We start from the raw sequence: 22,129 nt of genomic DNA on the forward strand, positions 1-22,129 counted from the left end.
CTTCTCTCTCTGTTCACTACTGCATCTGGTTACAGGTTTACCAGCTACGCCCTCTCACAGGCTGCCTTTAAAGACAGATCCCGCCCAGGTGAAACCTTTCCACAGGAACAAAATCAGCATAATTGTCACCCTGTCAGTGCTACACAAAGGAGCGCCTTCGAATTAACACGTGGGATTTCATTTCCTAGTTTTGGCATGTAAATATGCTGTACTGAGTGAAAAACTAAAAAGTTGTTTACATGGATTAGCTGTATCCCTCCATATCAGATAAAATCAAGATTAACATCAGGAGAGGGGAAACAAATATGTGTTGTCGAAGAACTAAATCATTGAATAACAGGAGAGACGCTGGCTGAAAAGTTCAGAGAAGGTTTCAGGAGCCTACCTGATGCTGTGTGATCCTGAGAGGCAGCCTGAGCCGCCATGGCTTTTATATGCTGTCAGAAACGCGGTGGTTTACTGTGAGTCATAAATGTCAATAATCTGTTATGAACAACACCATATTATGACCAAACACAGCGTGTTTTGCACAAAATAATCACGTAAAGGTTAAAAGATGTTTCCAGGAAAAACTTTTTTCTCACGAATCACAAAATACAAGAAACCGGTTCTTTTTGTGATCAGCAGCAATTTTTTTGATATTACACAATACATTTTCAACCCCCTGCCAAAATTTTAACAGCATGTGCAAAATACATGTTATGCAAAGGGAGGGCAAACCTGCATGCAACTTGACTTATCAAACCATTTGACCATGATTGTTTTGCATTTATGAACTTTAGAGGCTTTATGTTGTCTTTTTTTGCTGCACCTGCAGCTACGCCTCACAGTCTTTAAAGAGGCGTAGCATTTGGTAGTCACCTATCTTTTTAACTTTCGAGCTCGAAGGGAATACTTTCAGTGTGTTAATGCTATTCATGGCTCACTGAAGAGATGCGTGCCTATCTCTGGAAAGCCCCCGAGGTGCAATACATGAATAGCCTGTCCACTATCTGTGCCTTTTGTTATGGAAGTTTCAATTGGTAGTCGGTCTCTGCTGCAGCCAGGCTCGCTTTAGATTTAACTTATAGCCTTTTTATGAGGGTGCAGCAAAGTGCATGACACTCATGAAGTCCGTCTTTGTTTGCACTGCTCTTTCTTAATACATGCTCCTACCATTAATGGGAAATGTCAAGGAACAATGGTTCGTTCTAATGAGCGCGGAAAAACAATGACACCAGAGTTACTCTCATTCTTCCTTATGCGTCAATCACAGTGAGACATCTCCAGTAAGGCTGCTCCCGTTCTCAGATATCTGAAGTCGTTATTTCCTGCTTAGACGAGTTTTTACAACTTCGATGAACTGGATGGTTTGGTGATGAGTGAGTTTGAAAGAAAACAGGATGATTTTAGGAATGTGTTCAGGTTTGATCAGGGTTGTAAAAAGTTCCCAAAAGTCAAACTTGAGTAAAAGTTAAGATAACCTGTCATGTTAAAATATAATTTTGGTCAAGTAAGATGATAAATGAACTTAAGTAAGTACAGTAAAGTAACTTATATATGTATTTATATATGTCTTTAGCTCTGATGAAGCATTTAACCTGCAAAGTAATTAGTAACTAAAGTAATCAAATAAATGTAGGGGAGTAAAAGTACAAGATTTACCTCCAAAATGCAGTAGAAGTATAAAGTAGCAGAAAATGGAACTACTAAGTACAAGTACACCTTCACTAAGCACAGTACTTAAGTAATTGTACTTAGTTACATACCCTCACGGCAAATATACACATAAGAAGGAAGGTGAGAATCTTATTTTAGTGCCTGCAGCCATAAAGATCATGAGCGCGGTTAATAAATCTCACTCAGTTTCAGTAGCTCGAGCTAAAGCAGGCTAATACATCAGTCCTGCAATAGATCACGACGTCATGAAGTGTGAGTCTTGTGTTGATTCAGTTTTATGAGGATTTATTGCAGGAGAGTTGAATTAGCAGTGGTGGAATGTCAATATGTACATTTACTCATGTACTGCACTTAAGTACACATTCAAGGTACTTCTTCACACCTTCATCTCACAGATAAAGAGGGTACTTTATATTTCATGACACTGGTCTGACAGCTCGATCAGTACTCTTCAGGTCACACCCTTCCTTTCCAGTGAAGACCATGAATCGATCGAAGGATGACGTCTTCCTTTACGGGTTAAGAAAATCCTATTGTTTAACAGCGACAGTACAAACATCTGACAGAGTATTACATAATAAGATACAGCAGTAAAATAAACTTTAATGCAACTGTTATATTAATATTCAAACACTGATATGGAGCATTTCACTGCACAATGAGGTCTTCTACTTTTCATACTTAATGAACATTTTGCTGATATCAGTTACTTTTATAACAGTAAGGTTTTAAATGCAGGATTTTAAACTTGTAGTGAAGTATTTTACTGTGGTAGTAGTACTTTTATGCAGTGATGGAATGTAACTAAGTACATTCACTCAAGTACTTTACTTAAGTGTGATTTCTAGGTAGGTATACTGCCACTCCACTACATTTTTGAGGCTCATGGTGTACTATCCTTGAAGATTACTTACTGGATTAGAGCCAAAGTAGTGCGTTTTCATATTTATTTATGTTATTGGCTCCAGAAAAAGATGAATATTGAGGGCAAGCCTATAATTTTAACCCATAGTATACAGTTTATACATACAGTATGTGTAAATATGTGTACTTTTGATATTTCATTTAATTTTAGATACTGTGAAGGCTTTTGCTCAAGTATTACTCATATGGGTGACTGAGTTTCAGAGTCGTTAGGGCCTTTGTGTGGGGTGTTGGAGCTAGGTGAGCCCAGGTGTGAATGGTTGTTAAGTGTTTCAGGAGGGAACTCAGTACTGCATTGTAGGTGGGCGATAAGTAATGTCTCGGCCACCTCCTCTGTTAAAAGATGGTCATTCCAGTTTGACATAGATGGATTCCTTTACCTCTCTTTCAAACCATCTGGCCAAGATGTTTACATTGTTGTCCTCAAAGGATTGATTTCCCTCCTTCAGGTGTAAGTGGACAGCAGAGTGTTGACCTGAGGAGTTGGCCCTCCTGTGTTGTGCCATTCGTTTAAGGAGAGGTTGTTTTGTCTCCCCAGTGTACAAATCTGTGGCTGAAAATAAACTACATGACTCTATTTCCGCCTGGGTGTTGTGTCCTAAGGGTGGACAGGTTCCTGCCTCAGGGTGTTGCTGGGTTTGAAGTGAACCGGGATATTTATTGAGGGTCCTCCTGAGTTTCTCAGATATTCCTGCGACATAAGGAATGACCATATTGTTATGTTTGTCCGTCCCCTCCTCTCTGGATCTTTTTAGAGGTAGCCGCAGGTTTAAAGTGCAGCTCCCCTGATGTGCTTTCTAAGGATAATGTCTTTTTTAAGCCAGTATTAGGAGCCCAGGTGGAGTCAAATCCACACACTTCATATGTTATATGAATAAAAACATCATTAAAAGTTCCCACTTGATGAGTTTGTTACATCAATTACAGCCTCAGTGTCTACTATGGGGGGTCATCCGTCGTGTCCCCGGGCTGTGCTGCAGCCTCTCGGCCACAGGGAGCACTGTTCCCGGTCTCCCTGGAGACCAGCGACGCGCTCAGCCCCGGAGCTCCTCCGCCGATCAGGAGCGCGCGGCTGGTGAGGGCACGGCGGCACAACGCGGCACTTCAGCCGCTTGGTCCTGCTCCCGTTAGGTGACGACGATGATGCTGCTGGTGCTGCTGCTGCTGGTGGTGTTATCGACAGGGAATGGAGTCGAGCAGGGCGGATTAACCGTGCACCATGAATGACAGGTACCACAAGGCGGCCCGGGACGGCTACCTGGACCTGCTGAAGGAGGCGACACGGAAGGATCTGAACGCGCCGGATGAGGATGGCATGACGCCGACGTTATGGGCTGCCTACCACGGCAACCTGGAGGCTCTGCGGCTCATCGTGGCGAGGGGGTGGGTATATGCAATACTGTAGAGACAGACATACAGTTCACTCACATGTCAGTCAGGGGTGAGGAAACTATTTCCCCATTTTTCATCCTTCCTCCAATCATTTCCAATGTCAGACAAGGCAGAGGAAGGCAAATAATCAACATATTGTCAAAGGAATAATAATATTTCCATATTTGAACAACTTGATGTCATGTTCTTTGCAACTGAACCACACAAAGTCAACTAAAGTAACAAAACACCACTAACAAAGTAGGTCAGCTTTAATAGAGGAGCAGTAGGCTACTTGAGTTTAACAAACCCAGCAGACAGGACCGGCCACCACCAACACAGTGACATCAGGACTTACTACAAGCTAAGATGAACAACTTTAACCAAATAATTACCATAAACTGGCAACTGTCTAGTCAAAGTGAAAAATCCCCATGTCACTAAAACATTTCTGCTGAAAATGAGCCCAAATAAGTTTTTTTTAAAGGATGAGTTCACCCAAAAATGAAAATTCAGTCATATCTACTCATCTCGCAGATTGAAAGTCTTGTGAAACATTTCTGCAGCTTCAGAACAAAACAGCACTGCAGCATCCTCCTGAACAACTGAAGTAGATGGGGACTTGTTTGAAAACGTAAAAAAATAAATACAATCAGAAGGCTCCATACAGCCATGAGGATGAGAAGATAAAGACTTTAAAGGTGCAATATGTGAGAATTGCCAGCCTGTCAAATTTATAGCTGCCTTTAGTTAGTTAGCTTAGTTAGCTGTGCAGCTAGTGGGAGCTCGGCACCATGGGAGTGTTAGTGTTTACACAGCTAGCTTGGGAGCTTTGAACAGGGATAGGGCTAGTTGGTTAGCATACTAATATCTCAGCAAAATAATACATATGATCATGTCTAGACTGTTTATTCACATTCTGTTGATAATTTTAGTTTATTATTTACTTTTTTAAACCAACATTCTTACATACAGCCCCTTTGAAGACAGGGTTTTTATTTGATCTAACTTTATGATCATCATCTGCAAGTTACAGACCATGATTATTACCAATATATCACAGCAGGAGATAGTTGCCGTGTCATTTAGGCACTGTTGGAGATTAGCTGATCACAGAGGCCCCTCTCCTGAATGTACATGTACATGGCTAGAGTCATATAGATAGAGTTGGTCTATAAAAAGAGACAAGTACATAAAGTATAACTCATTCTTACATCACAAACTGTTATGTAAAAGGGAGCATTTCATAACTTTATTGTGATGGACTCTTATGGAGAGGCACTGTCGTCTGGCGTTACGTAATTACCTATTTCACTCTGTAATCACAAGAAAAGTAGAAATATCAAATAGGTTACACACATTTAGCAGGCTGCATCGTGGTATAAATGCTGGCCTTGCTTCAGCAAAGTGAGCAAATGTGATTGGTATTCATGGTCAGCCCATTCCTCTTCTTTTCTGGCTGACCTGGTTCGCTTGTCAGCCAGAAGAAATGGGCTCATTATGAATCTGCTTAATTGAGTGAAGCTTGTTAGAGCAAGACAGCATCATTCATCAGCGTTTAGTTTATTGAATGCAGAACATCAGAATTGACCAAAAGTTATTTGACATTTATTTTGAAAGTTTTCTGAAAACACACCAAGCGAGGAAGGCCTCCATCCTTTAATACTAAATTCACTATTTCCCACAGAATAAATGTAAACACGGTTCTGGAGACATTCAGCCACCAAGAACACATCCCTTTATTGAAAGCAGGTTACATAAACTCCTGATTGACACGAGGCACTAAAATTAACAATAATAGCTGCCATAATGTTTCACGGAGGCACCGAACTCGTGAGACCCGGGGAGAGTGATGAAGAGAAGTTTAATACTGCTTGACAATTTCATGGGAAAGATGCAAGCACTGCTATATTTGGCAAGTATATTGCACCGGGCGGGCTGCAGTCACATCAAGCTGTCATAGGAAGTGAAGATGCAAACAGCCCCATAATGTGATAAAGAACAGGGGAGGCCCATCACCGCTGCGGTCAGCGTTTATTACGAGGACATAAATTACGACACATAAAGCCATCGTGTTGGATGTTCTGTCCCTACGAAAAGCATATTGTTTAATCTGAAGGCGATATTTCATCTAGAAGATAAAAATCGAGCACAGCTAATTGCTGTTTATCTTTTGACGTCAGTTTAGAGCGTTTTATGTTGCAGTAACAGCGTAATTCTTTTGTTTGATCGTTGTGATATTGTGGCTTCTTCGGCTGTTTGCTGTCCATCCTGCACGCTGAGATTTGAACTCAACAACCCCTGATCCTAAAGCTGCTTTTGCTTTTTCTGTTTTTCACTTGGCTGATAACTACTCTTATATTTAGTTTTTTTTTTGGATAAATAAAGAAGGCCCACTATCTCACCTCAGCAAAAGTTCTGCGGACATCAATGCACAGATTCACTGAAATCTTCAACTGGAATGAAGAAATATCCTCCATGTAAACATAGTCACTGTTACGCACGATCGTGGCCACTTTCATTCAGATTTCATTGTAGATTATAAAAACACATTTTATTTCAGCGGCCACATATTTAAACCCAATCCCGTCCAGACAAAAAGAGACAGGGGGCTCAAATCAGAGTGGGACTTTGCTAATCGCTGCCCAGGTTGGGTCTTACACACATTCCCTGTGAAAACCTCACAACGGGTACCATCAATAATACATCTGCACTTCGACAGCGGCTTCACCTCCATCGTATGAAATATTCAGCAGTCTGTACATGGCTACACTGGAGGACAGGGACGAGACACAAGACAGTGCAGGTAACATGTAAACTCTGTGGGTGTGAGTGACGCCAATCAGAGGAGTCCAAACTGAAAAATGAAAGCGTAAATTTAAAATTAAAATCGCGTCAGCAATATTAAGTTGCTGTGGCTGCAAACAAGCTTTATATATCGTGAATCAATACTTTTTTCTTTTTAATGTTTTTGATTATCTGTAAGATGCCTGACAGAATAGTAGTTTGAGCAAAATAAGAATAAACACAAAAACAAATTTGAGGCTTATGATGGGAAAGAGAAGTAAGGAACCTCCACACGCATCTGTCCTCCACAACCAGCTGTGATACTGTATGTTTTGACTTGATGAATACAGCGTGACATCACCGGCCATGCACAGTGTTGCTTTTTGAGCCACCTACTCGGCCTCCCCTGAAACTGGATACAGGTAGTGTAGCAGAGGTGCCGGCAAGCCTGTGGTCATATTACAAACCAGCAGCAACAGTGCAGCACACGTAGAGGTAACCCGGAGGTCGTGGACTGACAGCCAAGGGTAAATGTTGCTTATGTTGGTTATGGCTCCTGTAAAAGTAAATTCCTTTTGAAGTATAATTTTAAGCAAAACTTCCTATTTGAGCAATTGGTCAAAGCCTTATAAAATTTGGTGCCTACAGAAGATCTATGGTTGTTTTTCTGACAGAGCAATATGATGTTTAGACTGTAAATTATTAAATAAGGCCCCATTAACAACCCACGGATGACAGGTCAGTGCTGAAAACATAATAAAGAAATCACATGCTTACTCATGAGTGAGTCATCTAAACGGAAGACTGTGGAGGCAAACTGTATACATAACCTTTCAAACAGTCTGAGAAATAAATGAAAATATTTATGCAGTGAATCTAATACATATATCTTATGGCCCACAGAGGAAACCCTGACAAGTGTGACATATGGGGGAACACGCCGCTCCACCTGGCAGCTGCCAACGGTCACCACAACTGCCTTTTCTTCCTGGTGTCTTTCGGTGCCAACATGTGGTGTCTGGACAACGACTACCACACCCCGTTGGACATGGCCGCCACAAAGAATCACATGGATTGCGTCCGCTACCTGGATTCCGTCGCTACCAAGCAGACGGGCCTCAACGCCAAGCTGGTCAACAAGCTGAAGGACCGGGCGTTTCGTGATGCTGAGCGGCGGATCAAAGAGTGCGTGAAGATGCAGAAGAAACACCACAAACGCATGGAGCGGAAGTTTCATAAAGACACTTCGGAGGCTTCTGCGTCAGACGTCATGAGCTTTTCCAGTTACACCAGCAGCTCTCTTAGCCACAAGCTGCGAAGCTTAAATGCAGCCACCGTCAGTGTGCCATATTCTCAGGTCAGGATTGATTTGCGTTAATGCACAGTTACATACTTTAGCTTGCCAAGTACAAAGATACATAATTTTCTGCATTGATCGAGGTAGGAAACGAGACTAAACGTAACATGAATAAAACTTACACTACCCTGTCCATTAACATTCCTGAGTCACATAAATAGACTTTGATCAGCAAGAGTGGTTGTTTAACAAAAAAAGGCAACAACTCTGATGATCCCTCGCTGCTTACAACTTTAGTTTTGTCATGATTGATCGAGCCCTCATGGAAGAAATGACATACAGTGCGTTTACCTGCACAACTTATCAAGACTAAGCTAAATGCTAACATGGTCGCAGTGACATTGATAACAAGCTGATGTTTTAACAGGTCGTGATCAAGTGGTGGAGCGACCTCTATAGTGATGCTGCCATCACAAATATTTTACAGCACAGTGACGTGAACTGAAGCCAGTGTTAATCTATCTCAGAGCTTTTAAAATCAGTCACTAGAAATGTTTGGAAAATCTAAGCCTTTCATTGTGACTGTGTCTAAAAGCTGTATTATTCATGTTCTGTTAGGCTACTCTCCATGCCACAACCCGAGGGAAGACAAAGATTCAGAAGAAGCTGGAGAAGAGGAAACAAGGAGATGGGACCTTTAAGATCTATGAGGATGGGAGGAAGAGTGTGCGCTCCCTCTCTGGACTTCAGCTGGGCAATGATGTCATGTTTCTCAAACAGGGGACCTATGTCAACCCAAAGGACCGTGGCCGCCGAAACATCCGTGACATGTTCACCAGAGACAATTACGATGCCATTTCACGTGCCATGAGTGAACCGGACCTCCACGGGCCCGATGTGGACTATTCTGAGATCAGCACCGACTCAGGACATGATTCCCTGTTTAACCGACCCGGTCTGGGTACCATGGTCTTCAGGAGGAACTATGTGAGTGGGGGGATGTTTAACCTCGGTGGTCAGGATGAGGCCAGTGGGGACCGGTCGGGCAATAATGTGCGTTTACGCAGTCGGCTGCAGCAATACCCGAGTGTAGATGAAGACAGCATCGGCAGTGCACACAGCCTGCAGGAGAGGAACGTGGAGGAGCTGCCCTGGGACGAAGTCGAATTAGGGCTGGATGACGATGATGAGCCTGAGTCGAGCCCTCTGGAGGTCTTTCTCGCCACACAGAGCATGAGCGAGTTTTTCTCCATCTTCAAGAGGGAGAAGATCGACCTTGAAGCACTGTTGCTGTGCTCTGACCATGACCTTAAAAGTATCCACATCCCCCTAGGACCAAGGAAAAAGATCTTAGACGCCTGTAAGACACGGCTGGAGACCATAGAGGACCCGGACTGCATCGAGGACTCAGAACTGTGAGTGATGAGTTATAGTGCAGTAAGGTTAGGCGAGGCAAGTTTATGATTAGGGCTGGGCATTTCAAGCAAAAAAATGCTATTTGATAGTCACCATGAACATTCAGGCACAAGGCAATTGAAAGTGCTTTACAAGGGCTTAGAAATACATAAACATTTTTTGTTTATGTATTAAACAAATACAATTACAGTCCCTTACAGCATTTGTAAGGGACTGTAGTCATGTGCCGATGCTATTATGTAGAGTTGTGTGTCATCTACATACGTGATGTTTGAGTATTATAATGTTCCTTAATCTGAGCAAGGAGGAGCGTGTAGATGTTGAATAGAAGAGGCCCGAGAATAAAGTCTTGAGGAACTCCGGAGGAATCTTTGTTAACGCATCAAATTTAGGTAAAAACAAATAATATTACAAGCTATCTAATCGCAATAATGATCCACAATGTAATTGCAATCGTTTTTCTCAATTTTGAAATGCCTGATTTGAAATGGCCTATGAATTTTTATTAAAAGCAGTTCTTTGGCGCAAGCTCCTCATCCACTATGCTACTAGCATTAACTCATCTCGCACTGTGGATGCGTTCAAGATCGACCTCAAATCTAGTCTGAAATCGTCAGTTCGCCCACCCCTCCAGTGTAGTAAGGAAGTATTTGGACATATATCTTGTTAAGTCATCTTCAGTTAGAAACACAGTGTCTTCTCTTGTCTTCATTCTGTCCTGCAGATAATAAAAGTTGTTGTGGATCGGCCCTCCTGCTGTGTGCTCATCCAGCCTTAAAGGTCAGTGGAGCATTGCGGAGTGAATATGGACGGGGAGGACTTAATGATTTTCCTCTCCTCGTACCTCAATGGTAACAAAGCAGAAAGGACATTGTCAAGATGAATATGTCAAGCAAAAAGATACGAGTGTCAGATAAATTCATAACAGGATTCCTTTTACGGTGTCTTGTTAGCCTCAGGAGGATTGTTGAAAATATCTCTGGAGTCCGCTGCACTGCATGTTTAACAAACTGAGAGACGGTTGTCAGAGTGCAGTCAGACGCTGTGTCATTGCCTGCCGTGTGGCGTAGTTAACAGAGAGCTGATTGTGGGGTCTGTGTCCCCTGAACATGTTTGCCCCTGTGGGGTAAATCCTACCACCTCATGTGCCTGCATTGCTTGTGCCTGTGCATTTGCTTAAAAGTGTCTTTTATCATAAACACCTTTGACATTAACTTCATTCTAACTTTATTATTAACTGTTTTAAGTGCAGTCTGTTCACTCAACTGTTTCCTTACTCATATTTCAACTCTGTGCATGTTTACATACAGCAAGCCATGTCAGTCCAAGTGGGGCTCACTGGCAATGCAGGCCAATTGTTCATTGAGATTACTACTGTAGTGTTGTAAACTATTTAAAACACAGTATCTTTAGATGATTTTATAATATATATACACAATATAACATGCTGTTGTTCTATATCTTGCCTGTTTTGTCCATATACTGAGATTTATTAACCTTATATGACTCAGTCTGACGTTACGATAGTCTTCCAACTGTTTGTATCTTCAGTAGTTTTAAAAAAAACATAATGTACATCTGCACAGGAGCTTACTTTGATGTTTACCATCACAATTCTGAACATTTTAGGTGGATTTTAAATAAAAAATACTAATGTTTTCAATGCTTTTAATTACTTTACTGATGTATCCTCTACTTACTGAACTCTACTTGCTTTGTTTTATCAGCAGAGTTACTCACATTGAGTTCACTGTATGCCTTTGATATGACATGAGGTCATGTCCTCTGTCATGTTTTTCGAGTTGATTACATGCAGAGAGGTTTAAAAGACCCACGAACAATTAGTCTTAAAGATGAACTAAACAATATTTATTAATTATCTACATATCTAACACATTAAAAACATCAGTTGCAACATTACAATTAACAAGTGCTAAATAAGTGGTTGATAAAGCATTTCATTGTTTAACGGTGAAATAACTATTACCTAAAGTTTAATTAACTTAACTCGTATTTACGATGGTTGTTATAACGTGTTTCTGGACAGTTAATTATAGAATAAAGTTATTTTAGAAGTTTAAATTTTCTGTCTTGTTGGTAGCTAGTGAAAACTTTAAATATGTGGAGTCTACTGGGAGAGTTTGACCTCTTTTTTTTATTGACCCCCAGAATAAAGTAAAATTTAAATACTGACTCCTTAATGAGCCAAACATGTAAATTAATGAAGTCACTACTATTAGTGTAACTGATATGGACTGTTTGTATGTAGTCCTGTTTTATTGTACAGTTCCTACAGATCAGCGATCATCCTGTCTCACTCATTACCTATTTACACGGACGTCATTCCTGCCGAGACTTTGTGTCCATGTTTGTGTGAGAGACACACGCAGAGCGGAAAATACTTGTTTTGCCATCTTCAGCCATTGTGATAATCCTCACGTGCTGTCATTTTTCTTTCCTCTGTACTGCTTGACATGAAATCAGGAAGCATACTGCGGATAAATGCCGTTGTCTGGAAGCTGCATGCCTCTTACATAACGTTGTTATCAGGAGGAAACACTGTCAGACTCCCACATTGGTCCTTTAGCAGCAGTAAAGTATCCTCATGCTTTTCTAATGATACTTTACTGATGTTTTTAATGAGTTATTTGCCTTCTTGGTGACAGAACTCAGACAATGTTTTCTTCTAACTGTTACTTTTGAAAAAAAAATGAGTGACTTTGCCAGAGAATGTAAAATCCCACCCAGTCATTCACTTGGACAGAGTGAAAGCGAGGATGTTCATTGTCCTCCCTGCCCCTCGTCATTTCCTCCCCTCTGCTGTGTAATCTGATGTATCTTGAGCTTGGTGTTTGGATATAGAGCAAAGAGTACAACAGAGGAGGGGTGAAAAATGAGAATTCTTCAGCCGGCTGAGCACAAAATACCTTAGGCGTGGTTCTTTAATTCTTTCCTTATGCATTCAGAGGATCACAGGGAAGGCAGGAAAAGCAGCCGTAAGTGAATCAGGGATAAGGTAACCAGAAGAACGCTCTCAAACATGGCAACTCTGAGCACTAACAACGAGGAGGATATAAAGGAAAGTCAATCTAACTCAGACGTAAAGGAGGAACAGGGGGATCCTTCCACAGAGACGTCTGACTCGCTGCTCCCTCAAGATGTTTTATGTGACTCGTGCATGGACAGCCCCAGCAAGGCCCTGAAATCCTGCCTGACCTGCCTGGTTTCTTACTGCGAGGCACATCTCAGACCCCACTTGGAGAACGCCAAATTTCAAAACCACCGCCTGGTCGATCCCCTCCACGACATCGACTGTCGGACCTGTGAGGTCCATCAACTTCCTGTCGAGCGCTTCTGCCTGATGGACGGCTGCTGTGTGTGTGTGGACTGTGAGAAACAGGAGCACGAAGGGCACACGGCTGCATCTGTGGGGGAGGCTCGAGCACAGATCGAGGTCTTAACAACACAACACAATACAGTTGTTTCAACACAGAGCATTTCATGTTGAGAAATGATTTTTCTGTTTTGGCTTTTGGCTCTACATTTTTCAAGTTTATTATAAAAGGGACAGCTCAACCCAAAATCCAAATTGCATATTTTTTCTTCTTACATATAGTCTTAATCATCCAGATTGTTTTGAGTCTCCGCAGAGACATGGATGCGGGAACTAGGGGTGCTGAGGGGGCTGCAGCACCATAAACGAAGCTATAACATATGCCGAATTTACAAGAAGGCCTAAATATTTTAGTGTTTGTCAGAAATAGTGCTTCACTAAGTTTATGAAGTTTCTCCTGACTCAACAACTCACAAAACTGAGCAATTTTATAAGGGAGTCTGGGGAATTTCTCCCACTCTTCATCTCCTTGCTGTTGTTGACTGTAGTTGATGTGACTGCTTTGACCTATAACATGTTGCATCTGCAGGAAACTGCTCACAACGAGATCTGTTGATTAACATGAGTAACCAAGTCATGATTTCTGGAAAGACACGTTTTTGATGAGTTTTTTAAATGTAATGTTTTGGCACTTTGAGCACCACAAGCCGAATGCCATCTAGTTCCATTATACTGTGTCGCCAAAACTTTGCAACTCACACCAAAATAATCTAGACGGATAAGTAGCACTACTTGTAAGAGGAATGATATGTATTCTTGATTTTGGGGGTCGAGCTGTTCCTATAATTGTTTCACACTATTTCGATATTATCATCTCAAAAGAGCAAATGGTTGTTTGTAGGCTGAGCTGCAGAAGAAGCAAGAAGAGATCAGTCAGAGTGCAGCAGCAGCTGAGAAAGCTATTGGAAAGCTGCAGAGCAACAGTGACTTAATTAAGGTATGTTTCACTTTTATACATCAGTTTACTGAACAATGGTTTAAACATTTCACTGATTTCACTTCTCTTTCTTCTCCGGCCCTTCAGTCTTCAGTGCGGGAGGTTTGTGTTATAGTCGAGCAGCAGTTCACCAGGCTGCAGACAGCTGTAGAGGAGGCCAGGAAAGGGGCGGCGGAGTTGCTGCAAGGGGAGCAGACACGGGCCCTCAGCCAGGCGGAGGGCATCCAGGCACATGTGGAGCAGAGGCAAACAGAGCTGATGAAGAATTTGGCTCAAATGAACAAACTGTACAGGAACAAGTCTGATGTTGACTTCCTGCAGGTAAGAAAAAAAAAATATACATATATATATGTATATATAAGAAATAACCAGACAGGTGACCCAGAAGGTGTTAACCCTTTTCCTGCAGAAATCTCAGACGATCTGGGATTAGGACAGGATGTTCTCTGAGACAAAGAGTTTATTTTGGACGCCGGTGTGTTGACAGTGCACACAGAGCAGGCATCAAGGCAATTTCTTTGACAAAAGTTCTGGATCAGAGAAAAGGGGTCGCGTGTTATTTAACAGCTTGCGTGTTACTGTCCAGGAGTACTGCGAGTGGAAGAAAGGAGTGGCAGATGTTTGTGTGCCTACTGTGTACCTGAACCGCATGGACCATCTTAACTCATATGTCCAAGTAGTGACTGACGCCACAGAAGAGCTGTGTGACCTGATCCTCTCGTCCTACAGGGAGAAACTGAACTTGATTTGGAAAAATGGTGGGTGTATATCATTTCAGATGCTTCACCTTAAATGTTCTGGTTCCATGAAAATACAATTCACAATATTTTGGCTTTGTTTTTGTACCTGTCGTCCATCTTTATACAGTCAGTGTGGTGAACAGTGTAAAGCAACATCATTATGTTAGCATGTTAGCACCGCTGTCTTTTAGCCTTGTTATTCAATCTTTATTTGCTCTCTTTTATATTCAGTATATTGTAGAAATCTTAATGTGTCACTAAAATACAAAATAATCTCTCTGTAAAATGATTAACCAGGTACTAAATCCCCGATGCCAGACGCTCAACCTTCATGTCTGCCTGATCCTGAGACGCGAGAGGACTTTCTGAAACGTAAATACGCTTTTCACTATGTTATGTTCGGTGTGTTTGTATCTGTTTATTCAGCGCACAGATTATTCAAAAATCATATTCCCCTTGTATTACAGACAAAAGGAGTTTGACCTTTGACCCTGACACCACCCATCACTTCCTCCGTGTGAGGGAGGACAACAGGAAGCTGATCAACACCAGCCCCTGGCAGCACAGCTACCCAGCCCACCCTGCTCGCTTCGAATACTGGCGCCAGGCGATGACTTCGGACAGCCTGTACCAGGGGAGGCATTACGTTGAAGCAGAGCTGAACGGGGAGGGCGCACATGTCGGGGTCACCTACAAGAGCATCGATCGCAAGGGAGAGCCGAGCACCAGCTGCATCACTGGGAACGACTTCTCCTGGTGCGTGGGGAGGAACAGCCGAGGCTTCTTCTCCTGGCACGCCGGTGTGGAGACGCCCCTGGAAGTCAGCGATATCCAAAGAGTCGGCCTGTATGTCGACTTTCACCGAGGCTGTGTGTGTTTCTACGACGTGACTGGTGATATGAGGCTGCTCCACAAGTATTCAGCTGATTTTATGGAGCCTTTATATGTCACAGCCTGGCTGTCAAAGAAAGACAATACGGTGTGTCTGGTTGATGCAAAATGAATGTTTTGCTAACAAATTATCATCTGTGTGTTATGAATGTGTATTGAGATACATGTGGAAGATTTTTTTTTAAATTTACTGCCATCTAGTGGCGGCTGTATGTGAGAAACCTGTGCAGTAGTAGGTGTGTTAGGAATTTACTGCCACTTTATTGCAACTTTACTGCTTTTGTAATGTGATATGAATGAGGGGAAAGTACACAAACATCTGCCAACGTTTCATTTATTTATTATACAAGTCCATTTATGTAAGTTTATTGACAGTGCTGGATCATTATAAAGCCATAAGAGGACGCATTGTTCATGAAGGGGCTGTAAAATCATCAGTTTAATGCAAAAGTACTTCTGAAATCATTAAAACTTAGAGTTTGTCACTTCAGGCATTGAATTCTGTCTCATTCTCGTCATAAACTGGATTCACAAAGTACACACCACTCTGAGTCAGAGAGATTGAAGTATTTGCTTCAGTCCCGTTCGAACCAAGAATATCGGGCAGCACGTTGGGCCCGTCGAACATTGGGTTATCAAAGCCGTGGTCGAGAGTCCCGCCGAGCTCTCCAACACCGCTGTTTCTCTTCAAGCTTCTCAGAGACGGCAGTGATGGCAGTGATGGCATCGACGGCAGTGATGGCAGTGATGGCATTCGAACAACCCCCTTATGAATCAGGAAGACTGTGACGACAACGAGTGTGATCATAATCAAAACTCCAAACACGACCCCAACCACCGTTGCAGCTTTGGCTCCAGACTGATCGCTGCTGCTCCCAGAGGAGGCTTGAAATTCTTCCCCGGTGATCCCCAGGTTGGAGCCATGAGAGTTTGCGTCCCTACAGATGTCCCGAGCCAGACTCTCTGACAGTATTCCCTCCTCTCCATCCAGGATAACCACCTGGATCGCAGCTGAGCTACCAAAAGGGATGAACCCCATCAACCGCTGTGGCTTGTAGACTTTAGACATGCCCAGCTGAATGGATTTGTACTGCGGCAGGATGAGGAACAGGTGATGGATTCGTTGCCTGTAAGAGTTCAGGTTGAAGGCAGTGGCGGTGTGGAGGGTGACGATGGCTCCACAAACATCACAGCAGTGTCCTTCAGGGAGGAGAGGCTTCTTACACTTGGCAGAGGCACATGTTACAGAGCCACAGATCCGCTCATGGTTCACAGAGTTGCCACAGTCGCAGCCAGAAGGATCCTCACAGCCGGGGTGTCCGACTGTCACAGCAGAGGATCCGTGAAACTGCAGTCGGCCTGAGCGCGAGCCGAGATACTCAGAGAACTCAGATCTGCTCTCAAACGTCTTCCCTAACACAGACACCGATTTCACAGGAGTGCTTGACTCACTCGAGCTGGTGTCCACCCTGAAAGAGGAGCGGGCTTTGAACACCACATCATCATATCCACAAGGGACGCTCTCCTCGTGGACCGAGAATAAGAAGTTTCCACGCTGCAGGTCATCCAGAGTTGCAGCCGCCTGCCACAGAGCCGGATTAAACCACTCAAGAGACTCTGGATCTTTGAACTGGGTTGTGATACCCGCTCCGCAGCCGGGATCCTGTCCGCTCACGACATAAAAACCAGCTCCTGAATTCAGGAGGAACTCTCCATCAACCGGAAGCCTCATCTCCTGCACAGCATGCGTGGTCTCCACAAACACAGACACTTTTCTCAGTGGTGGAAACTGCACTATGTCGTTGCCACATGGAACAGCTCCTTTGTCCCAGTTGGTCTGATTCTCATAGTTGGTGTCGGGAATCCACTGCTTGTACAGGGCGTTCGCTGCCCCGACAAGAGAGAAGAGAAGAAGCACGTCTGGTGTTCTCAGCATCCTGAATATTTATGGCACACTGAGCGAACATTAGGTGAACTTTGTTTCCAACCTTGTGACTAACAAGTGCGCTCAGCAAAACTGATGAGCTATGAACCATTTCGGCCTGCTCGAGCAGGTGACCTGTAAAAGATTGACATTTTCTGCAGAGACAACAAGTTTTATCATTTCATTTTACGTTTTTCACAAGGTATTTTATGTCTTTTTTTTTTTCTCCATCTACTTCAGTTGTTTAGGTGAATGCTGCAACGCTGTCTTGCTGTGAAGCTCCAGAAATATGTGGACTTTCCATCAAGAATGGGCTTGAGTAGATAATGACTGACTTTCTATTTTTGGGTGAACTCATCCTTTAAGTTTGTTCATGAGCGTTGTAGATACTCTGATGACAGGCAAACAGGAAAAAAACGTTAAATGATAAAACTTTGACGTTTCAGACGTCTGTAAATCAATCAGTCAAACTTTACTTACATAGCACCTTTCAAACAAATCAAATAAATTCAGAGAGATTTACAGGTGACTGAACAAACAAAACAAAAACGGGTTAAAGACTAATGCACACCAATTGTAATAAGATAAATAGTTAAAAAAAAAAAAGATAATAATAAAAGCTAAAGAATAAAAGATTTTAAAAAAGCTAAATAAAATAATGATAACAGTAAAATGTAAATAAAAGAATATAGGATTATGATAAAAAACGAAATAAATTATGAACATTAAAACCATAAAACATTAAACATGAAATTATTAAAGTCACTACATGAAAGCCAGACTGACTGTAGGTTTTTATTTGCATTTAAAAGTATCAATATTTCCAGCTCCTCTCAGATCGGCTGTTCCAACCACTTGAGTAAAGGAAGAAAAAATAATAACCACCCTTGACTTATTAACATCAATATGAAATCCAGTTACAGATATAAAACTGAATTAAATATGAAATGTAACAACTCTAAAATGTCGAGAGAAATGTAAAGACAATGAGCTGGAATACACCCTGAACTTAAATAGTTTGCTTTTACTGCTTTTGTCTCTGCCTCTCTTCATATGTAGGTCATTCAGCCTATTGGATGTCATGATTGTGTCAAGTCATCACGGAGCAACGTTTGACTCAAAACTCTGACGCAAAACTCTCCAAATAAAGGCAGTAATCATTATTCTAGGAACTGGCACACAACTTTAAGTATGTATATGTATATATCCATAACAAATAACACACATGATAGACACACGCCCTCATTGAACCTGAGGCGGTCATGTCTCCGCTGCATGGTAGCAGAGAGAGGCCTCAGTATACGGTGTTTACACAGAACAACAATAAAACGCATGGTCACATGGGAGCTGACGCGGAGCTGTCCCTCACAAGTAATCAGCTGAAACTAATTAACACCTGTCTGTCTTTAATTACTACACCTTGTGCAGGGAGCAAGCTTTCCATGCAGTCCGCCCTGCACAGAGAGGAGAGCTGCTCTGTTCTCTGTTTTTCTGATTGAATTTCATCTTTAACATGATTTAGACAGACTCGGGTGTCCCAGGGGCCATTTTCCTGTCGTTCCGTCTCCTTCTGCTCGGTGGGACATCATGAAAACTGTGGCGCAAAAGATATTTCAGCCCCGCAACAAACGTTTGTCCCGGTAAGACTGTGTTGATGCATTTTCACTGGCGAGAATGTGAGGGTCACTTTTTAAGTCAACTGTGCAGAGATCTTATTAAAGACTATGCAGGGGCGGTTCTAGGCTCAGTGGAGATCTGGGGCTTTGTCCTGAAATCTGAGTCCGGGGTCACAGTTAGATTGGGCATTACTGCTGTTTATTGCTGTCCTTTTTGTAGAAAAACGCCAAACGATGCCATGGAGGCTCATCCATCCAACATTGAGACGGCAGCACAGATGGACAACATCCAACATTTGCCCACCCCTCCCTGTGTGGTCAGAGACAGTTCCCACCACGTGGAGGCGGTCATGGAGCGGGCCCACCACGGCGGTGGATGGCTTCTATCTGGCATCATCTGCATCAACATCCTGATCCTGGGCTGCGCCCTGGTCAGCGGCAGCGCCTTCAACAGCGTGGCCATCACTGCTGTGCACAGGCAGATCTTCCTCATCATCCTCCTCCTCCTCACGATGCTGTGGATGCTGTTTTACGCAGCCGTCACCGCTCGAAAGGATCAGGCGGTCTTGTTCAAAGACAGCCATGCAGGGCCCGTGTGGCTCCGAGGTGAGAACCGTGACTTTCTGGGTTTTAGAGGAGTCACTTTAAGGTTTAATCACCTCGTGTTTATATTTCAGCTGGACTTTTGCTGTTCGGGCTTCTCAGTCTCATCATGGACATCTCCAAGATTGCCACCTACGTGGGCTACCTTCACTGTGATTCTGCTGTTAAAGTCGCCTTCCCTGTCGTGCAGGCTGTATTTTTGCTCGTCCAGGTTACATTTTAAGCACATCGCACTTTTTGCATTGCACGATGCAGTCTTATCTGCACTCTAGATGAGTTTGGAAAACTTAACCAAACCTTTCCTGTTTTTAGACGTACTTCCTGTGGATTCATGCAAAGGACTGTGTGCAGATACACACAAATTTTACAAGGTGAATTTGTCATTTTACTCACTAGATGATGCATCTTTAATCTTGCAGGACACTCATGTTGTCACTCTTCCAGGTGTGGGCTCACTCTGATGCTTTCAACGAACCTGGTGGTGTGGATGGCCGCCGTGACCGAGGAATCCATTCATCAAACGGACTTTCCTGAGCTAAAGGTCAACATCTCACACAGGATGTACAGAGGTAAAGTTTGTTCACTTCTGATCAGATGGATTCATGTATTTCTTAAAGGGGCAGTTAACCCCAAAATCAAAAACACATTTTTCCTCTTACCTGTACTGCTATGTATCCATCTAGATTGTGGGGGGAGGACTGTACTTTTTTTTTTTTTTTTCTCCCATTCCAGCCCAGTACATCGGTAAGAAGTGTCAATGCAGCCACTCGGCATGCGACACCTTCAAAGAGGCCGTCTACTACCTGTACCCCTTCAACATAGAATACAGCCTCTTTGCTTCAGCCATGGCCTACGTCATGTGGAAAAACGTCGGTCGTCTCGTGGAGGATCACAGCCACCACAGCGTGAGGTTCCGTCCAAGGGACGTGTGTTTGGGACCTCTAACGGGAATCCTCCTGGTGGTGGCAGGACTCGTAACCTTCATACTGTACGAGGTGTACATTCTCAAAGAGGACGAGGAGCACAGAAACAAGGGCCTGCTGATTCATTTCATCGTGAATATAGTGATAGTGAGCATGATGTCCCTCTCCACTGCGATCGGCTGCGTCGTCTACAGGCTGGACCACAGGGAGCACGTATCGGAGAAGAACCCCACTCGCAGCCTGGACGTGGGGCTGCTGGTGGGAGCCTCGATGGGACAGTTCATCATCAGCTATTTCACCATCGTGGCCATGGTGGCAACTGGAGCCAGAGGGCACCTGAACGCCCTCAACCTGTCCTGGGCCGTGCTGACCGTGCTCCAGCTCGGCCTGCAGAACTACTTCATCATCGAGGGCCTCCATCGGGAGCCCTACCACGTGATGCGGGAAGCGGCTCTGCACACAAATGCTCACGTCCTCCCAGAACACACCGAGATGAGCGCCGTGACGGAAACCAATAAGTCCACCTACTTCCTGACTCCAAGTCTCGATGATGAGCTGAGTTGGAAGAGAAGAGTGTTGAAGGAAGTCTGTGCCTTTCTGCTGCTTGCTAACGTAATTGTAAGTTTAGTTATTTTCTTCACTTTAATAGCAACAAAACCGCTGCTCGATACATTTTCCTGTCGGAATGTAACCTGCTTATTCACTCCTCCTGTGTCGACAGCTGTGGATCATGCCTGCCTTCGGTGCTCGTCCCCAGTTTGATCATCCCATCGAGGTCAATTTCTACAAGTTCTCAATGTGGACCGCCATCGTCAACATTGGACTTCCTTTTGGCATCTTCTACCGCATGCACTGTGTCGCCAGTCTCTTCGAGGTGTACTTGATCTCTTAGATTTACTTATCCTTTGAGCATGAGGAGTAATTTTGTGTTTATTTTATTTATTAAATGTTTTAAATGAATCATGTTAATACAATTTTTAACTTGCAATAAAACATTTTATTTTCATAGCTGTTCTAACATTTAAATTCCTGTTTATTTGTGCTGCACATTACAGGCGATCATCAGAACATCAACAAGTTGAAGTTATATAATATGCTTGGTCGCCTTTAGTAAATGAATAGTCAGAGGTTTGAGATCTGTAACTAAAGCTGCGTTCTGGACGCCGCCAAATGTTAAGAAAAAATTATGTCTCCCCCCGCCAATGGGTGCTGCCATTATTGTGATGGCAGGCAACTGATTCTTAATGAAATCGGGGTGGATGGATTTGCCTCGAGTAGGAATTCCCAACTTTGAGTTGAGTTTTCTAGTAGGAAGTTGGACATTTTTAAGGTCTGTGTTCAGGTACCTACTTGTTCACAGGTTTAGTAAGGGTATGTATGAATAAATTAACTGTTTCCTTGTTAAATTCAAGTTTTTAGAGGCCTTAATGTGTAAAACTAAAGTATCACTCTGAAATGGCAGCAATGAGACAAGATGCTCACTAACATCCATAGCAGTATTTGTGTGACACAGATTTCTGGGGGAAAAGGTGTCACCTGGTTTTGTGGCAGTGTAAATGTTCCTTTTAAATTCAAAGCTTTAGCTGACTGAATGCTGGAGAGGGACACAGAGCCATCTAGTGATGATTGTTTTCATTGCTTTAAACA

The 22,129-nt window shown here is 43.0% G+C and overlaps 4 protein-coding genes across 5 annotated transcripts; 3 read left to right on the top strand and 1 right to left on the bottom strand.

Moving 5' to 3' along the window:
* Window positions 1–3,524: 3,524 nt before the first annotated feature.
* On the top strand, window positions 3,525–11,113 carry ush1ga (Usher syndrome 1Ga (autosomal recessive)). Its single transcript, XM_084371069.1, has 4 exons — window positions 3,525–3,966; window positions 7,645–8,098; window positions 8,657–9,453; window positions 10,179–11,113. The coding sequence occupies exons 1-4, from the start codon at window positions 3,803–3,805 to the stop codon at window positions 10,180–10,182; spliced, it is 1,419 nt and encodes a 472-aa protein (XP_084227195.1). The 5' UTR covers window positions 3,525–3,802; the 3' UTR covers window positions 10,183–11,113.
* Window positions 11,114–12,306: 1,193 nt separating this feature from the next.
* Window positions 12,307–15,840, top strand: LOC311267976 (tripartite motif-containing protein 16-like). Its single transcript, XM_084371251.1, has 6 exons — window positions 12,307–12,908; window positions 13,690–13,785; window positions 13,873–14,106; window positions 14,372–14,543; window positions 14,823–14,897; window positions 14,993–15,840. Exons 1-6 carry the CDS (start codon window positions 12,495–12,497, stop codon window positions 15,526–15,528), a joined length of 1,527 nt encoding a protein of 508 aa, XP_084227377.1. The 5' UTR covers window positions 12,307–12,494; the 3' UTR covers window positions 15,529–15,840.
* A 63-nt stretch (window positions 15,841–15,903) lies between these two features.
* amn (amnion associated transmembrane protein) lies at window positions 15,904–17,355 on the bottom strand (the record flags this gene model as incomplete). Its single annotated transcript, XM_084370487.1, has 1 exon — window positions 15,904–17,355. Exon 1 carries the CDS (start codon window positions 17,350–17,352, stop codon window positions 15,904–15,906), a length of 1,449 nt encoding a protein of 482 aa, XP_084226613.1. The 5' UTR covers window positions 17,353–17,355.
* A 1,404-nt stretch (window positions 17,356–18,759) lies between these two features.
* On the top strand, window positions 18,760–21,490 carry LOC311268140 (proton channel OTOP2-like). Of its 2 annotated transcripts, XM_084371586.1 has the most exons (7): window positions 18,760–18,980; window positions 19,177–19,562; window positions 19,634–19,770; window positions 19,872–19,930; window positions 20,004–20,128; window positions 20,292–21,100; window positions 21,204–21,490. In XM_084371586.1, the coding sequence occupies exons 1-7, from the start codon at window positions 18,928–18,930 to the stop codon at window positions 21,372–21,374; spliced, it is 1,740 nt and encodes a 579-aa protein (XP_084227712.1). In that variant the 5' UTR covers window positions 18,760–18,927; the 3' UTR covers window positions 21,375–21,490. The 2 variants fall into 2 exon arrangements, with proteins under 2 accessions (XP_084227712.1, XP_084227713.1); XM_084371587.1 differs by lacking the exons at window positions 19,634–19,770; window positions 19,872–19,930 and having other exon boundaries at window positions 19,979–20,128.
* The last annotated feature ends 639 nt before the right edge of the window (window positions 21,491–22,129 follow it).

This window comes from Pagrus pagrus (assembly GCF_965226575.1).
Source record: "Pagrus pagrus genome assembly, chromosome: 13".
NCBI lineage: Eukaryota > Metazoa > Chordata > Actinopteri > Spariformes > Sparidae > Pagrus > Pagrus pagrus.

Excerpts from the sequence above, each read along its gene's own strand:
- LOC311267976 (XM_084371251.1), top strand. The coding sequence starts at position 12,495 with ATGGCAACTCTGAGCACTAACAACGAGGAGGATATAAAGGAAAGTCAA. Across the intron at positions 12,909-13,689 it reads AGGCTCGAGCACAGATCGAG|GCTGAGCTGCAGAAGAAGCA; the intron begins GTCTTAACAACA and ends GGTTGTTTGTAG. Across the intron at positions 13,786-13,872 it reads GCAACAGTGACTTAATTAAG|TCTTCAGTGCGGGAGGTTTG; the intron begins GTATGTTTCACT and ends CCGGCCCTTCAG.
- ush1ga (XM_084371069.1), top strand. The coding sequence starts at position 3,803 with ATGAATGACAGGTACCACAAGGCGGCCCGGGACGGCTACCTGGACCTG. Across the intron at positions 3,967-7,644 it reads CGGCTCATCGTGGCGAGGGG|AGGAAACCCTGACAAGTGTG; the intron begins GTGGGTATATGC and ends TATGGCCCACAG. Across the intron at positions 8,099-8,656 it reads TCAGTGTGCCATATTCTCAG|GCTACTCTCCATGCCACAAC; the intron begins GTCAGGATTGAT and ends ATGTTCTGTTAG.
- LOC311268140 (XM_084371586.1), top strand. The coding sequence starts at position 18,928 with ATGAAAACTGTGGCGCAAAAGATATTTCAGCCCCGCAACAAACGTTTG. Across the intron at positions 19,931-20,003 it reads ATACACACAAATTTTACAAG|GTGTGGGCTCACTCTGATGC; the intron begins GTGAATTTGTCA and ends TCACTCTTCCAG. Across the intron at positions 20,129-20,291 it reads CTCACACAGGATGTACAGAG|CCCAGTACATCGGTAAGAAG; the intron begins GTAAAGTTTGTT and ends CTCCCATTCCAG.